This window comes from Melanotaenia boesemani, chromosome 23 (assembly GCF_017639745.1).
Source record: "Melanotaenia boesemani isolate fMelBoe1 chromosome 23, fMelBoe1.pri, whole genome shotgun sequence".
Lineage (NCBI taxonomy): Eukaryota > Metazoa > Chordata > Actinopteri > Atheriniformes > Melanotaeniidae > Melanotaenia > Melanotaenia boesemani.
This window is the reverse complement of record NC_055704.1, coordinates 21,969,041-21,985,995: the sequence shown is the minus strand read 5'-3', so window position 1 is coordinate 21,985,995 and position 16,955 is coordinate 21,969,041. Positions and strand designations below refer to the sequence as shown.

General features: G+C 38.3%; 1 protein-coding gene across 2 annotated transcripts; it reads right to left on the bottom strand.

The window, feature by feature from the left end:
* Nucleotides 1-733: 733 nt before the first annotated feature.
* Nucleotides 734-16,911, bottom strand: si:dkey-117n7.5 (uncharacterized protein LOC559444 homolog). 2 transcript variants are annotated; one of them, XM_041977755.1, is made up of 27 exons: nucleotides 16,811-16,911; nucleotides 15,954-15,989; nucleotides 14,438-14,464; nucleotides 14,310-14,369; nucleotides 13,846-13,971; nucleotides 13,598-13,669; nucleotides 13,384-13,419; nucleotides 13,185-13,244; nucleotides 13,022-13,066; nucleotides 12,889-12,924; nucleotides 12,022-12,057; nucleotides 11,783-11,839; nucleotides 10,659-10,730; nucleotides 10,383-10,454; nucleotides 10,262-10,297; nucleotides 10,093-10,173; nucleotides 9,949-10,002; nucleotides 9,803-9,856; nucleotides 9,657-9,719; nucleotides 9,506-9,568; nucleotides 9,232-9,348; nucleotides 7,483-7,560; nucleotides 5,009-5,062; nucleotides 4,860-4,908; nucleotides 4,067-4,279; nucleotides 1,938-2,009; nucleotides 734-1,338 (listed from the first exon to the last, which is right to left on the bottom strand). In XM_041977755.1, exons 1-27 carry the CDS (start codon nucleotides 16,901-16,903, stop codon nucleotides 1,109-1,111), a joined length of 1,992 nt encoding a protein of 663 aa, XP_041833689.1. In that variant the 5' UTR covers nucleotides 16,904-16,911; the 3' UTR covers nucleotides 734-1,108. The 2 variants fall into 2 exon arrangements, with proteins under 2 accessions (XP_041833689.1, XP_041833690.1); XM_041977756.1 differs by lacking the exons at nucleotides 734-1,338; nucleotides 1,938-2,009; nucleotides 4,067-4,279 and adding an exon at nucleotides 4,480-4,611 and having other exon boundaries at nucleotides 4,839-4,908.
* Between the last annotated feature and the right edge of the window lie 44 nt (nucleotides 16,912-16,955).

Below are 16,955 nucleotides of genomic sequence, written 5' to 3'. Positions count from 1 at the left end.
TGTAAGAAAGTCTTCAGTTGTTTAAACTCTGCTTAATACCTATCAATGAACGAGACAATATATAAATATATATATATGTATATATATATATATATATATATATATATATATATATATATATATATATATATATATATATATATTAAAATTTGAACATTTCCCACAGCCTATACAAAAATGCTTTTAAATCTCAACACATCTTGTATATTTATGAAGCATCTTAGCATGTGGGAGTACATCACAGAGCAGAATCGTGACTAACATGAAGGAAGCCTCAGGGGGCTTGTTCATAAAATACTCCCATGTCAGTTTGAAAGGACTATTTTTGGTAATTAACCAGAAAATCAGTCCAATTAGACATATTGCAGACTTGTTGATATATAAAAATCATACACCAATCTGAAGACCTCCACTTGTAGCACCCACTGCAGTCAACTTGTGGTTTTCAGTAGCAAGACAAATACATTATGTGTGCTGCACCCAAATCAACACCCACACAGGAATCCCCTGCCACTGCTAAGATGGTCCAGTGGAGAGTCACTGGGCCCCTGTTGGTCCCTCATCTGGCTCCCAGCCTGACCCATGACACCCCCTGCCAAAGGAGCATATGTAGTGGTGAAGGAAGCAGCAGGAAATTAGCATCACATCCCACAGGATATAGGGCAATTGACAAAACATAAGAAATGAGACTGTTGAGGTGGAGAGGCAGACAGGGAGGCATCACAAATGTAGAGGCGGATTTAATTTTTCAGTAGTACAAACTGAGGTCACCAAATGACATTACAAAGCTCAGACCAATTCAGAAATGTATTAATATACAAATAATGTGGGTTAAAAAGACTCATTTAAATGTTTCAATTGCTTCGATTTAGAAATCCACAACTTTGTCCACAAACCAGATCATGACACAGCTGTTATTACAAAATCTATAAATAAAAGCAATACAAAATGCAAAATAGTACACTTTACACAGATATGTACAGAAAAAATTACCACCATGTTTATCTTTAATCTTTGGCAATGTGTTCAGCCATTTTTTCCCTCCAACAGCATCCAAACACTGTGTCATTAAAACCTCATCAGAGCAGGATTTCTTTCAGTCGCCGCATCAGCTGTTGGATGGTGAGTCTCTCATGTGATCTGACTGGTTCCCTTTAGCTTTGCTCTCCATCCCACACCAGCTTTGGCACTCCTGTCTTGAGGAGAATTGGTTTTGGTTGCCACCGCAGCCCCCATACACGAATGGTCTGCACTCTCCTGACAGGGAGTGGAAGTACCAGAGCAGAATGTAGTCTGAACAGACTCCTTCTGCCAGGGGCTCCAGGCAGCGGTCTGTAACTGAAATTACATGCGAGTTATATAAGAAATAAACCATTACTAGTGTATTTTTTGCTGCAAAACTATAAATAACAAAGACAAAAAACTCTAAATACTACTTTACAACCCTTCTTGACTGCCTTGCCAGAATAGATAAGCCAACTTTCTCTAAAAATTTGATATTCTGTGTATTTCAGATGTCTACAAGCTTGATTTTGCTTTTTAAATTAATGGAACAAAATATTTATCCCAGTTTCCAGACACTGGACTGTACAAATAAAGACCATCTGGAGTTATGACTAATTGTATGAGCAGAAAGGAAATAAAAATCATTTGTTTATTATCCTTTCTGGCATAAATACAAGTTTTGATCATCTGCTACTTTTCACATTTTAATTTCATATTAAATCAAGCAGAGGATGTCAAACATTTAAGAATTAAGTTCTGGCCTCATTCCCCCCCCCCCCCCCCCCCCCCCCCCCACACTAATTATGTGAGCTCATTACTAATATGTGATATAAAAAGAGACAAGGAGAAATTAGCTAAACTAGTAAAAAAAAAGAAAAGCAGAGCAAGTAAATAAAAGGAAGAGAAGAAGAGAAGTGTTCTTGGCCACTTACTAGCAGGCTTTGTTACAAATACCCTTCGTTTCTTCCTCTGTCTCCACTCCACAGTCCCTCCATTGTGAGAATCTGAAGCCAGAGGCAGAAAGAGCCAAACATTGAACATTTTGCTGGACTGAACCAGCAATGACCAAGTGAGCCACTTTCTGGACAAGCAATTTAATGATGGCCAACGGCGTTTTGACTCATTTTAAAGCCAAATGAAGGTGCTGCAGAGCACCCATTCGTTGATTTCTTTTCAGGCACAAATAACATGCTACAGCCTTCTGGTGAAATCAAAGCATTTAAGTTAGGAGACAAATATGAAAAGACTGTTCATAATGTTGGCCAGAGCCAGTTTAAAGCCACATAACAGCTTGTATGAAGGCTGCAGTATACTGAGGAAAAAACCTCAAACAATTACAGAATTAAAATAAAATTTTTTTTGGAAGGAGGCTTTCAAAACTTAAAACAAAATTGAGATTCATCTGTTTCATACACATACAGTCTATAAGCATGAAACTGCATGAAAGTTGAGGTTATAAAGGCAGCAGGTGCAAACTATTTTGGCACGAGTGTGACGCCGATCAGCATCAGATATGAAGTCCATGCTGAACACATTTTACATGATTGGAGTTTAAAGTCATCTGATAGGGACACAGCATGAAAACACTCATGATTATGATGCATGGATGAAACCTTGGATCCCAACCAGCTAACACAAGTTAGACTTCAGTACTCCACAAAAAATAGTGGTTTGTTCATTTCACAAAACGGGTTTTATGTGTTTATTGGTTCCACATTCACAGCATGTCCAGTCGCAGCAGAAACCTGGCAAACACTGTTCATGTGAAAAAAGTGCAGGGGCTAAAGTACCTCCCATTTCTTTTAGGAAATGGTTAAAAAAGCTAAACAGAGTCATGAGAGAGTGAATATTGTACAAGTGGATGGAAACATGATGTCACTTAACGTTGTGTTTGAATCTTTGTTAACAAGTTGGCCACATGAACTTTAAAAAAGCTTAAACTAAGTCAAACTTGCTCCTGCTTTTTCAATAAAAATAATTCCATGACTTTTATTTCTCATGGAGCGTTTTAAGCTCTCAAATCTTTGAAATCACACAGGTGAAGCTTACCTGTTATGGCTCTCTATTTATGCCTTAGGTGGACTGTTTGAAATGCAAACTGAGTAAGAATCATAGTGTAACTACTCCAGTGAGATTAGTTGATATATGCATCGCATGGCATCTTACTTTATGTACTGTAAAGGAAAGAACTTCCTTGTAATAACAGTAAAGAGGCTGTTATGAGGCTGGTATTATCCCCAAGTTAAACTGATGGTGGACTAAGCTTGTGCTATTTTACATAGAATTAGCAAATTAGGGTGTAATAACTGTCATTTATAATTAATCAAGCTGACATTGACACTGGGCAATGACAGCCTCATGGTTTGATTAGCTGCCTGGCTTATTTACCTACAGCAAGAATTACAATAACTTGAGATGCAGGAAGTGATTTCTGCCTGCGGCTGTATTCGCTAATGAGCATCATGTTGTGCATGACTTGTTGGTACAAGCTGACCCCAACTTTAACTTTCTGGATGCTTTTTTTTTGTTGGAATTGTAGCACTTTATCCATTATTAAACATGTTCTACTTTTCTTTTAGTTACAGGTTTTGCCCGTTTTTGGTAGTTTACAATGAGTAGACATACAGACTATGGTTTCCCTCTAGAGATCACAACCAGTATTTTTTATTTACATAATCCTCAGTGTTAATCTCATCTCTACCCTAATGTTGGAGAATGGAAGTAAAGTTTTAAACTAAGTAAATAACAAACCTGAATGTTTTTTAAAGTAATGTTTTTTAACTTTGGGCATTTTTTAAACTTGAAGCACTTTAATGTCAGGGAACCATAGCAACATGATCCTGGCTGCATCACAGCAACAAACTAATGTTTATACCCTCTTTTATCTAAACACCTCAGAGTATTATTGATTATTTTGATTGAAAATGACAAGTCTTCATCATAATGTCACATAGCTAAGTGACACACTGCACATTATAACAGCCTACATCACAGCTGCTCCACATAAGCTGTATAGTCGGCACACTTGCTCAAACTCCAGCCAAGACGTTATTTTTCTCACCAGTATAGTTTGATAAGATAACTTCTTCTCCAAGGTTCACAGCAGCAGGCCTTGTCCTCTCCCCTTCCAAAACTTTACCCTCCTCTTCCATCCCTTTCACAGGGAGGTATCTGGTGTTTGATATCACTACTTCTTTTGGCTTATTTTTACTTCCAGTCTCTGTAGTTGTTGCATCTGGATCCACAGACTTAACCATGAACTTGTACTCCAACCCTGCAGTAACACAAACACACACCCAGTCACATGAGCACCAAATATGAATACTTGTATTTTGTACCACTCATTAACATACTTTAAATTCTTAGTCAGCATAATTACTGTATCACTGCATGCACAATAATCTTTCTATTTGCACATGTTTTTTAATGTGGCATGTCAACATGTCTTCTGTAAAAAAAGGTGTGTAGCAGACACGTTGACTCAAAGCAGAATAATCCTTTAAGTGTTTTGTACTTGGAGTAGATTCTCAGGGAGGTGTCCTTCTTAATGGCAATTTCATGTTTGTGAATGACTCCACTGTTGCTGGCACCATAGTGTGTGTTCCTCTGAGAGAACATAACAGATGGCTCAACACACATGGGTGCCATACTGCTGCCACAGGAGCTCTACAACAAATAGTCTCACACAAACACACACACCCACATACATACCCACAATATGTAAGCCTATCTAGAGGCACATGTTTATTCACTCTTGGATAAATGCAAAGAAAAGGGTGCCCGTGTAATCACACACTCCATAGAGGGTTCAAAATGTTCAGTACAACACCCACCTCCAATGTGGGCAACCTTACCACACTTCTCTACCACCTCCTGGGTGACAAGCTCCTTCACCTCTTCTGCCTTGGCACAGAGAAAGACAGCATTCAAGCTAGCAGTTACTTCTTTTTAACTTCATGGCCATTAAAATATGTGCGAGTGTGATTATGTTGTAAAGACTTACTGAGAGTCCAGGCTCTCCTTTTTCTCCTTTGACCCCTTCAAAACCAGCTGAACCCTATTGGATTAAAAAAAAACTTTCATTTTGATTCAAAGATTTATAGGATGGTCTATGTACACATTAAAAATTGTGCCACTGGAATCTGATATGTTAAACATTGAGGACCCCGACATGTAGCCCATTATGTTTCTGTGAACCCATGACACACCCATACAGGTGCTTTTTACTTATTTTGACTTGTTAAATCTCTCCATAACTCCTATTGGTTTTATTCCATGTGTAGGTCTTGTAAGTAAATGAGGTTTGGTGACTTTAAATTTTAACCAGAACAGAGAACCAACATGACATGTGATTGATAAAAGAGTTTTCATGGAGTCAGCACTATAAAAATAAAGTTTAGAATATCTCTTCTTCAAATAGATTAAAAATTATTTTATTAATACTTTAAATGATGACTCAGTGGGATAATTATTACAAATTATTAAATTATATAATTATGTATTTTTAATATTTAGTCATTACAACTTAATAATTGATATAATTTATAAATTATTAAATAACTTTATAATTAATAATTTCCCATACAGGGATCCCCCACTCCGGTCCTTAAGGCCCACTGTCCTGCAGACCTCAGGTGTGTTGCAGCAGGGAAATATCTAATATCTGCAGGATTGTGGGCCTCGAGGACGAGGGTTGGGGATCAGTGCTTTAGGGAGTGAATAAAGTTTTTTCACGCATTCAGACCATTTGAAGTGTTCCACATTTTGTAATATGTCAGACTTAATGAATTTTATTAAAATATGTGTTAAAGTAAACAAGTGGAGGTATATGTGATGGTATATGGTATATGGTATATTCCCCAGCATGCCAACAGAAGTGAAGCACTGTGGGCCCTTGAGCAAGGCCTTTAACTGCTCCCTGGGTATCAAAACACGGCAGCCCACTGCTTTCTGGTATATCTAGAGATGGGTCAGATGAACTTACCAATTGGGATTAATAAAATAAAAAATATTATCATTATTAATTAATGAATATTGTTATCCCATTACTGTTTCAAGTTTAACTATTCTTTAACTATATGCTTTTATTTCAACCTTTTGTTTAAAAAAATATTTATTCTTATTATTATTGTTGAAAGGAAATGTAAAGATGCAAAGAAACCTTTTTCCGTTACTTTTTAGTGATGAAGGCTTCTATGCTTTTGTGTACTTCAGATGTTGCAGAGAAGATGACAGCTTATAAAAACAAACACTTACCTTTTTATTACCTTCCGTGAATTGAATTAGATGTGGGTAGGCTTAAGTGATGTTGTAAAAACAAGGACAACTGATAGGAGACGGATGCACCACAGCTCAACAGCTCCAGTTGTCTCATAAAGAAGGTTCTGAATTCTTATGTCAGTTAGTTATATCACTCTTTTATTATCAATGAAACAATATTAATGCATCCATTTGCCACTACTTATGAGAGGTTAGATAGTGGAGGCAACAGGTTCAGGAGAGACCCAGATATCCTTCTCCCAACTCCTCTTGGGGGATTCCATGTGTTCCCAGACCAGAAATTATATATAATCCCTCTAGCAGGTGCTTAGTCTCCCCAGGATCTCCTCCCAGTAGGATGTGCTTAGATAACCTCCACAGGGACAAGGGCACTGAACCATCTCAGCTGACTCCTTTTGATACAGAGGAGTAGTGGCTCTTCTCCAAGCTCCTCCACATTTGACCAGAACAGTATCCCAAGCTCCACCTTACCATTAACTGTAAACAAGATCTGGAGATACCTAAACTTTTCCACCTGAAGCAAAGACTCATTCCCAACCTGAAAGGAGCACTTCAGTCTTTTGTGGTTAAGAACCATGGCCTCAGACTTAACGGAGCCAACTTTTATCCTAACTGCTTCACACTCATCTGCAAACTGCCCCAGTGAAGTCTGGAGAGCTTGGTCTAAGGAAACCAACAGGACCACATCATCTTCAAAAAGCAAAGATACAACCCTAAAGTCCCCAAAATGGACTCCCTCTTCTCCCTGACTGCACCTTGAGATCCTGCCCATGAATACTACAAACAAGTTGGTGACAAGGGGCAGCTTTGGTGAAGTCCAACATGTTTCACTTTGTGCTAGGAATGTAGATACAGTTCCTACTTTATAGGGACCTAACAGCCCGCCACAGTGACGTGGGTAGCCATACACCAGCAGCACTTTCTACAGAATCCCCTGAGGGGCAGGGTTGTAATTCTTCTCCAAATCCACAAAACACATGTAGACTGGGTTGTCCCATGAAACAATAGATAACTTAAAAGTCAGTTTTTCCTTTGCCATTTTGGAGTATTATATTGTTTGTTTTGAAACTAAAAAGATAACTAATAATGGATTTACTATGCCAAGCAACTAAAAACACAAGTACAACTGAATGATGAAGTATCTGCCAGAATCGTGCGTGAGGAAGTGAATGGTGTGTGATCAGATAAGAATCTCACATTTTCTCCTCTTAGTCCGGGTGCCCCTGGTACTCCCCTCTGACATGGCTTCGCTCTTCCTCTTCTACCTCTCTCCCCCTGTTTAACAAAAGTCCAAACACATACAGGGAAATACATATTTTATTACACAAGTCCATTCCCTACAAGAACAAATCCATGACAGCACATCAAATCACCAACTTCTAAACAGTGGGGAAGACAGATCAATTAGGTGTATCCTTGGAATATCCTCATTAGATGGTTCAAGCCACCCTTTGTCAACACAAAGTCTGGTAATTGTAGCTGAAAGGATGTGATTAAGTAAGATATTACTTGAAAGCTGCAGCCAGAAATAGACCTCAGTGTGTGTGGTGTTAATTGGGGATACATCTCTGCTGTCTCCACTGCTTCAGTGCACAGAGCTGCCACTCGCTCATGAAGACACAATGATGACTGTAATCAAGTTCTTCTCATCCTCATGTTCTGTCACAAATTTAGTCCTGTTTAGTTGGGTTTTACGTACATAAAAGAAAAATGTACTTAGAATGAAGACTGTGTAAAAAGTTCTTTTTGGACACAACAGATTTATAGATTATAGATTATAGATTACACCCCCACCAGGTTGTAAGAGCTGTAAACAGCGGCACATCTCTGCGCACTGACAATTAATAATCTCTCTTGCAATCTTTTTTTCAATGTAATCTAGTGGGCCAGATATTATTGGTGACTGGCCGCGGTCTGCCAGTTGCCGACCACTGATGTAAATGGCAAAGAGAAGGGGACAGCTCACTGAGCCTTGGGGCACTCTGTGGTTAAACAGTGGCTAGGGTTGAGAATTAGCCTCCACTGGTAGTAAACTGTATCCGATTGGAGAGGTAGGATGGAAGCCAAGAGAGTGCTAAATCAATGAGGCCTAGTCAATTAGATAGCCAGGAAAGTGTGGGAAGCAGTGTTAAAGGCTTCAATAAGGTCCATGACTGGGGCCATGAACACCTCATAGGTGAGTTGGCTGGTGGGTGGAGCACTTCCTCCAATCTGAGTAAATGAGCTTTCGCTAGTGAGTAGTGGAAGCCAAGTTTTGAGGAAAAGATGGATAGAATGCTACCAGCATGGGAAAGGAGTTTTTTTAAGATTAGTGCACCCTTTTAGAAACCAGCACCCTTTCTGTTTTTGTGAATCCCACCTTTAAAAATAAAAACTGAACTACAACCAAAGTGACTGGCCTTGTTGCCAAAGAGGCCCGGAACAGGATCGCCAAGCATTGTGGGACTGCTAGAGAACCTCTAAGTAGTTTAGTGACCACATTATTCGCAAACTCATGAAACCAGTACCAGTCACCTTTGGCTTATCCTATTGTCTTTAGTTGACAATTGTCTGAATGCTAGGTTACCGTGGTGGGTTCTGCTGCATCATAACAACATAGAGTACTGCTACAGACAGTTAACTTACAAACTGTACCCAGTGATGTACAGATTACTGTACATTACTGGGTAAAATCATCATCTACATCATCAACAAACCATTCTCTTAAGACTAAGGTGAGCAACGTCTCATTGAGAAAGGGATGCGAGTCATGGTCAGGTCAGTCCTCCTGCAGGGACCTGAACATGCCTGCTACTACATTACACAAGCTCTAGGTTCAACCTGGGTTGGGGGTGGGGGTCTAATTATTGAAAGACTAGAAACACTGCATAACTCAACACTGATGATGTGGACAGGTGCATCAGTATGATATTAGTCATTGCACTGACAGAAATGGGCATACAGTACCTTAGATCCCATGTCCCCACGAGCACCTGGTGGTCCTGGTGGCCCTTTATCTCCATCCCTTCCAGGACTTCCTGCTGATCCTTTAAACCCTGGGAAACCTGGAAAACCAGCTGCACCCTGAATTTAACGGGAGAGAAATGTAAGTTAATTTTTGTGCAGCTGAATTCAGACATATGTTCCTCTTTAGCATGGCTAATGCATACCATTTTTTTTCTAAGAGCCATAAATACATATGTATGTTATACTAGATGTAAATTGTACTGAATTTACAAACCTTTCCCCCTTTTTCTCCTGGCTCACCATCAACAGCACTGATTCCTCCTTGTCCTTTATCACCCTAAATGTTCACATTATGAAAATTACAACATAAGTCAGCATATGTTCAGGAAGACATAAGGAAAATAATGGCACATTTGGATTTTTACCTTGCGCCCTGTAAGTCCATTCATTCCTGGTAAGCCTGGGCTTCCTGGTAAACCTGTATCTCCCTGTTTTGTGAAATAAAATTATAGCAGATGAAATTTCAGGTACAGCTGTTCCATCTGTAATCAAAATCTAACCGGAGGCTAACCTTTTCTCCATCTAAACCAGAACTCCCAGTGCGCCCAGGAAAACCTCTGAAACCCTGTAAATGCAGGTAACGCAATAGGTAATTCAATGTAAGGACCCCTAAGGTTAAAATTTGGAGCAAAGTCAGAAATATTAACTGCCCTGTACCTTCTCTCCCTTCTCCCCTTTCTCTCCTGGTAAGCCAGGTTCTCCTGGATCCCCCTTGGAAAAAAAAATAATAAATTCAACAGTGAAACAACAAAATAAACAAATAAATGAACACTCACTCTTTAAAAATTAAAAGAAGTGTACCTGATCACCCTTCTGGCCTTGTAGCCCTATATCTCCTTTATCCCCTTTGGTCCCATCCTTTCCATGATCTCCATTGCGCCCCTAAAAAGCAGATTAATTGGGATTAACATGCAAAAACTCTTAAAAAAAAGCAACCAGATTTAAAATGACAGAATAAGCATTTCTTTACCATCACCCCATTGAGTCCTGGCTCTCCTGGATCTCCCTGTGGAACAACATGATAATCTCACACTCTGTGCTGCCAAGAAGTCTTGAACAGATAAAATAGCATTGCTGCACATTTTACTTACCTTTTGGCCTACTGGTCCCCTTGCTCCAAATCGTCCTAATGCACCCTTAGTGCCTGCATCACCCTTAAGGCCCTTTTAAAAGATTATTCAGAGTATTTCCTTCTAGGTGACAGATAGTAGACAATAAAGCCCAGAACAAGCTAATAACCTCTTAACAGAGATATACCTGGCTTGACAAAGCTTTGAGATACTTGTAAGTCTCTCATAAACTGAAGATGACCTTTCAGAGGGACTTTTCATCTTTGTTTTTCAAACTTCTGAATTGAGACACTTTACCTTGACTCCAGGAGGACCATCCTCGCCTTTTTCTCCTTTATCCCCATCAAAACCTGGTGGACCCCGCTCACCCTAAAACAAAATGTCCAGTAAGTTTTTTCTAGATCTTTTCATGACCTTTACCAAAAATGACCAGGCTGACCTTAATGAAAGCTGGAAAAGGTAGAGCAGGGGCAAAGGAAGAACCCATTACAGTTTGGTGTCACAGCAGTGCAATAGATCAAAGCTGTACATACTTTAACCTTTAAAGTATGTACATTCTCACAAATATGGTCATATTTTGTACAATTCTTTTTTTCAAAAGCCCCACAAAAGTTATAACATGTGAATTTACTTAATTAGTGGCCTTTTAATTTTCCTGGGACCTCATGTACGAACCCTGCGTACGCATTAAAATTAACACCATGTTCCACCTCAGGATGTTCCAAAAACAACTTTATGTGGAATTTTTCGACCTGCCGTGAAAATGTGCATACCCCACGCAAACTGTTGTCATTGGAAAATAACAGACAAAAAAGTACTGAAACGCTCCTTTATACAATGAAATATGTTACTGTAAACTTTCTGAAGACGAATGATTTACACCTAGACAAAACTAGACCACATTTAACCAAATTTTCCACATCACTTGACACCCTCACACATTTACACAGAGCAGTATTCATTTTTTTCTTCATTTGAACCGTAATGGTATGATGTGATGTTCACTTCCAGCTGCATTTGGATGGAGAGATGATTGTCAGCGGCTTGCAGAGGCATTGCCTCCTGATGTGTATCAGGGTGTGAATGGATGAATGTGATTATGCAGTGTAAAGGGCTTTGATTGGTCAAGCAGACTGGAGAAGCACTTTATAAGTACAAATCCATTTACCGTCTTTGTTGTTTTAATAAATCCTAAACAAAACTGGACCGGTTTCACAGTTCCTTATTTAGTGACCGTAAGTGAGTTGGGGGGACAGTAAGCATGGATTATTATCCATCTCATTATATATGGGATGTATTCAATTCAAACTAGTTTGTAAATACAGATAAAAATCCGTATAATAAATCTTTGCATTAATTTATTATATAAAGTTCATTTGGATTGCAATAAGAAAAAATGAGACAAAAATTCAAGATCTTACAGCCTCCCCCTTGGAACCTTTGAACCCACGAGGTCCTTGAAGTTGAAGCACACTCCCCTGCAGGATTGAAATAAACTTAATTTAACACAAGATAAAAAATAATTTAGATACAGTCATTGACAAAAAGAATATTGAAACACTTGTTTAATTTTATTTGAGACACTAATGTAAAACCTTGTTGAAACATGATCTGAACTTGTGCAAGTGGAGAACAAACTCAAAATAATTTGTGATCATACCCTTTCTCCTTTGACTCCAGGCAACCCGCGATCTCCCTGAAAGGAAACATAACTGTAACGAAGACTTTCCTGAATGAGATTTTTTCAGCCCCAGATATCCAGCAAGGTTTCGTTATGCTGCCGTGATGTTGCAGCAATGCATAGCAGCATGATCCTGTGCATTAATCCTTAGTCCATCACATTTCAGTGGGTTGCTACTCACAACATCACTAAGGTTTAGTTGTATTTGACATGAATAAATCATAGGTCAACATCATCTCTATTGTGACACTTCAATTATAAAGACACAAACAATGTGAAGGAATCTAACTGACAGCTGTCATCACTTCTGAAGACACAACACAAACTTCAGCTGACAAATTGAACGAGAAACTGTGTCCTTGAATTTTGACATTTACACGTGGCCATCAAACATCACACCCCACTGTTTATACACAACTGTAGAGTGAGTCATCTGTGTAAAAAAATTACAGAAAACATAAATCACTTCCGTCCTTTGCGTGAGATCACTTTGGTAATGGAAAAAGGGTAAAAAAAGATAATCACATTCAACAGATAGCTTCCCTAGAGGATGCTGGTTGTTGAGTCAGAGTTTGATCAAATGAAAATAATCTAAATCTACCATCTATCCTCCTTGCTGTCAGCGGCCATTGCTATAGGCAATAAAACATCCTTTAGGCGTTGTGGTTAACACTTAAGCATATTTTAAAATGATAAAGCTATTAATCAATATGAAACTATAATTTTAGCAGCATACATTTCTGTAGTTTTGAGATAATTTAAGCTCTGGTGGGACAGCCATGCAGTTTTACTCTTCATTTCTTTTGATTTATTTTATCATTAGTTTCATGTGCAGCGACATCTCACCTTTTCACCTTTATTGCCACGTAGGCCCTTTGCACCCTGGTTTAAAAAAACAAAGAAAGGTAAAAAGGGAAAAGTGAGTTTCTAATTTAGTTTAATTATATTTAAAGTAAAAAAAAATGTGAAAATTGCTCACAATATGACCAGTAACTCCTTTGACACCTAGAGTGCCTTTTTCACCCTGAAAAGAAATGTTTATGAAGAAGTAAGTATACTACATAATATGAAGTTGTACTACTTCAACACAGGGATCTCAAACAGAATGTAAGTGGAGATGCAGTGATATGAACTGAACTCACCTGTCTCCCTGGGGGTCCAGCCAAACCCCTGGCACCAGGCTCACCTGGAATACTGTCACCCTGATCAAAAAAATAATGACTTTTTTTGTTTTAAATAACAAAAACAGACAAAAGTTATAATACTAGTTAAATGATTAACAAAATATCAATTAATTTTAATTAAAAACAGTTAAAAACCGTCCACATTATTAGTACAAACCTTTTCTCCTTTTGCTCCTGACACACCGGGAAGACCCTATTTAGATATTTCAGGTAAAAAACAACAACAACAACAAAGAAAAGGTTCACCATTATTTTGAACAGCAATCAGATGAAAAATGTAAAGAAGAAAATATTTTTTAAAATAGTGTTTCTATTAGAGAAGAAAATAATGAAACAAAGTAAAAAGATGGAAACTTTCTGTAAATTCATACATCAGGTCCTGGTGCGCCTTGAGGTCCTGGAGGTCCTGGTGATCCATTTTTCCCTCTTTTTCCCCGTTCACCCTACATCAACACACAAAACATTTAACACATTTAAATCCTCATTTTTCTTGGAACCCAGTAATATAGCCTTCTCTTTGTTTCTGTAGGTTGCAAATGCCCATACATTCTCTTTACTTATTTCCTCTGATGAAAACAAGCTTAAGAAAAACATTCTTGTAAGACTTTACAGACTTTACCTCTCTACCTGGCTCTCCAGGGTACCCTGGGAGACCCCTGAGTCCTGGAGAGCCTTGGATGCCTGCATTACCGTGGATACCCTGGATGCCCTGAGCACCTGGAGGCCCTGGCTCACCTGGCTCACCCTGCCAAACAATCAGAAAGTGAAAATTAGAGACCAGTTTGCATTCATACATCACTTGTCCCATGTAATGTAATTATTCAGCTCTTTTATTACATTTGAATAATTGTTTTTAATTAAAGTCTTTCTAGTTTTTATCAAATTAAAAATCTCAAATACAAATTTAAATGAGGGAACGAGTCACTGGGCCAATTAAATTCCCCAAATTAAAACTGCAATGAGAAACAAAGTCAATCAAAGGGAATCCTATAGAAGACCAAAGGGATTAATTGATTTTCTAGGAAGTGCTCAGTCTACTTGCTTTCTTTATAGCATTCTGAGTAAAGAAGGGGTAAATTTTACCTTCTGTCCTGGAGGACCAGCCTGGCCCTCTGGCCCTCTGTGGCCAATGCCTGGTTCTCCCTGAAAACAAAAAGCAGGCAGGTAAACATGCCTGCAATAAATTTTTATGTCAGGAACTACATCTTTACCTTTTGTCCCTTTTCTCCAATTTCGCCCTGAAATGTGTATAAAAAAATAAGAGCATAGTTAGTGAGATAAAATACACCATGACACATCTTTTTCATGTGCCCAAATAAGCAAACTCAGAGGAATTTGACATAAAAAATTGGACTTGTCAGCATGTTTAACAAGGGGAATTATTAATGCCTGCTTTAATCTACTGTCTCACAGCCATACAGAAATAGAGCAGAGGGGACATCAAAGGCCGGGACTCAAATAGTGTTGCTGACAGGCGAGACAGGAGAGAAGCTCTCCCTGAGCTCTGATGTCATTTACTGATGCTATGTGGATAGGCAACAGAGCAGCCATGATATTTTCATGAAGTGGTGCCACATTTCATGTGTCGACTGTCAATTGTGCTTAGCATGATGATGATGATGACAGTGACCCTATCAGTGAATCAGTGTGACTCAGTAAATTTTAACAATAGAGGAAAACTGTAAGTTTGATTTGAAATGGTCAATAAAAAAAAACAAAAAAAACAAAACTTCCCTAGAAAGCAACACTACCAGTGACTCCTGTCTCATCTTATGTTAATAGAAAACAAAAGCTACACCAACAACATTGCCAGGCTGGTGATGGTGGAGGCTTCAAGGAGTCTAAGCCTCCCTGGCTTTATGCAGTCATTATGCAACCTAACCAGCCAGTCACTCGGACTTGCCTGAGTTACGCCTACTATAAGCCGCTGGTTTGAATTATGCATTTAATTGATGAAGACAAGGTGACTGTGGTTAGTATAACGATAACTGGACAACTGGATGGACAAAACTAAACCTTAAAATGCTTTAGAGCAGCACTAAATGTAAGTACTTCCTTAGTGAATAGACTTGGAGTCTGTGTGCTCCATCCTATCAGGACCATCCTGCAAAAAGATAGCACCAGTTCCACCATCACTAGCATCTATTGCTAGTTAAACAACAACGCAGGTCAGCTGACAAGACAAACTTAATTTTTGGATTTAAGAAATCATGGGCGATCCTTTAGAACCACAACGAGGTTTATGTTATTGACTCTCAACAGTTTGGACAGATTTCTGTCTCCTAAATGAATTGTTCTGTCATCCTCCTTTACATTAAGGTCAGATCTAATAAATAAAGCTTAGCATGCTAATATATTAAACAGTGATAGCTCTGTGAAAGCACAGTTTAGCTTTAGAATTTTACTCTTGTTTTTTTAGTGCAGTGTTCATTACAGATTAAGCTCACTCCACTTCTTCTGTAATTTAGTAACAAAACAAAAACAGGTATCCTTGCATGCACAGCTGCAGAGATCAACTGACCCTTTAAATGAAGAACATCTTTGTCTGCTTTTAAACTAACTTTAATGTCAGTCCAACTTGTTGTTAACTTGACATTGATCAATCTACTAAATCACAAATTACTTCCATATACCATTTATATTCAAAAGTTTTGCAATTGGAGGATTTTTCAATTATTTGAAGGAGATATATTCTTAAAAAAAAAAAAAAAAATCTATAAAAGTCACCTTTAGTCCTGGTTTTCCAGTTTCACCTGGTTGTCCCTATTGCACATGAAAAACACGTCATTAGTTAAAAAAAAGAAAAAGAAAAAGAAAAAAGAAACTAATAAAAAACAAGTTTTGAACCTGCAGGAAACACATTCAGTATCTCAGGTGTACAAGTGCACAATTTTCAGTCAAATGACCCATCTATCTTTAATTATTTCCAATCAGTCATTAAGTGGAAATAATTAATAATCATTTATTTAAATGTTTGCTGGATGTAGTCAGGTAATATTAATTTGTGTAATAGTGTACAATATAGTAGGCACCCTAATTGTGTCAAATAAACTGCAGTGACAACCTTCTCAAATTTTAAGTGCATTAAGTAGGACTGTTGACAAGTGGTCATTCATGGTGCAGATGGATGAGCCTCACTAATGGACTCAGCAGGGAACTACCTGCAGTCCATGTTTCTGGAAGATATTCCGGCAGTGGCACAGGAAGAGGTAAGGAGCATGTACTTAGACCATGACTTTATGTAAGATTGTGCTTCATCACCTGATTCTTCTGTGGACTCAAGGGCCTTTTTCAGGTATTAGAAGTTAATAAAGTTGACTGAGAATAAATCAAGAAACTGAGAGACATCGTGGCTGGAAGGTTTATAAAAAGAGACGTGGCTAATAAAGACAGTTAATTTCAATTTTGTGATTTCCTATAAAAATAAGAATAAAAGAACACGTGAGGGAAAGTTTTTTTTTTCACTTTTCACTGACTAAATATGCACTGACTGAATAAAAGAGATTTTTTTTTTAAATAATGATGGGAAATGTAATTTGGCTGGTAATTGTGCAAACAGAGTAATGTTTACTTTATGTCCTCACCTTGAGTACAAAATACTCTGGAGGGTATGGATATGGTTGTCCAGTTTCTTCATCGTAACCCCCCTCTCGCCTCCTCTCCATCTCCACTCTCATCCTCTCCCACTCCTCCCTCTCCCGCTCAAAATCTCTTTCTACCTCCTCCTCT

Bases quoted from the DNA above. Each gene is read 5' to 3' on its own strand.
- si:dkey-117n7.5 (XM_041977755.1), bottom strand. From the start codon at position 16,903: ATGAGAGTGGAGATGGAGAGGAGGCGAGAGGGGGGTTACGATGAAGAA. The intron at 12,925-13,021 runs GTGAGCAATTTT...TTTTTAAACCAG, and splicing joins AAGGAGTTACTGGTCATATT to GGTGCAAAGGGCCTACGTGG. The intron at 12,058-12,888 runs GTGAGATGTCGC...GTTTCCTTTCAG, and splicing joins GTGGCAATAAAGGTGAAAAG to GGAGATCGCGGGTTGCCTGG.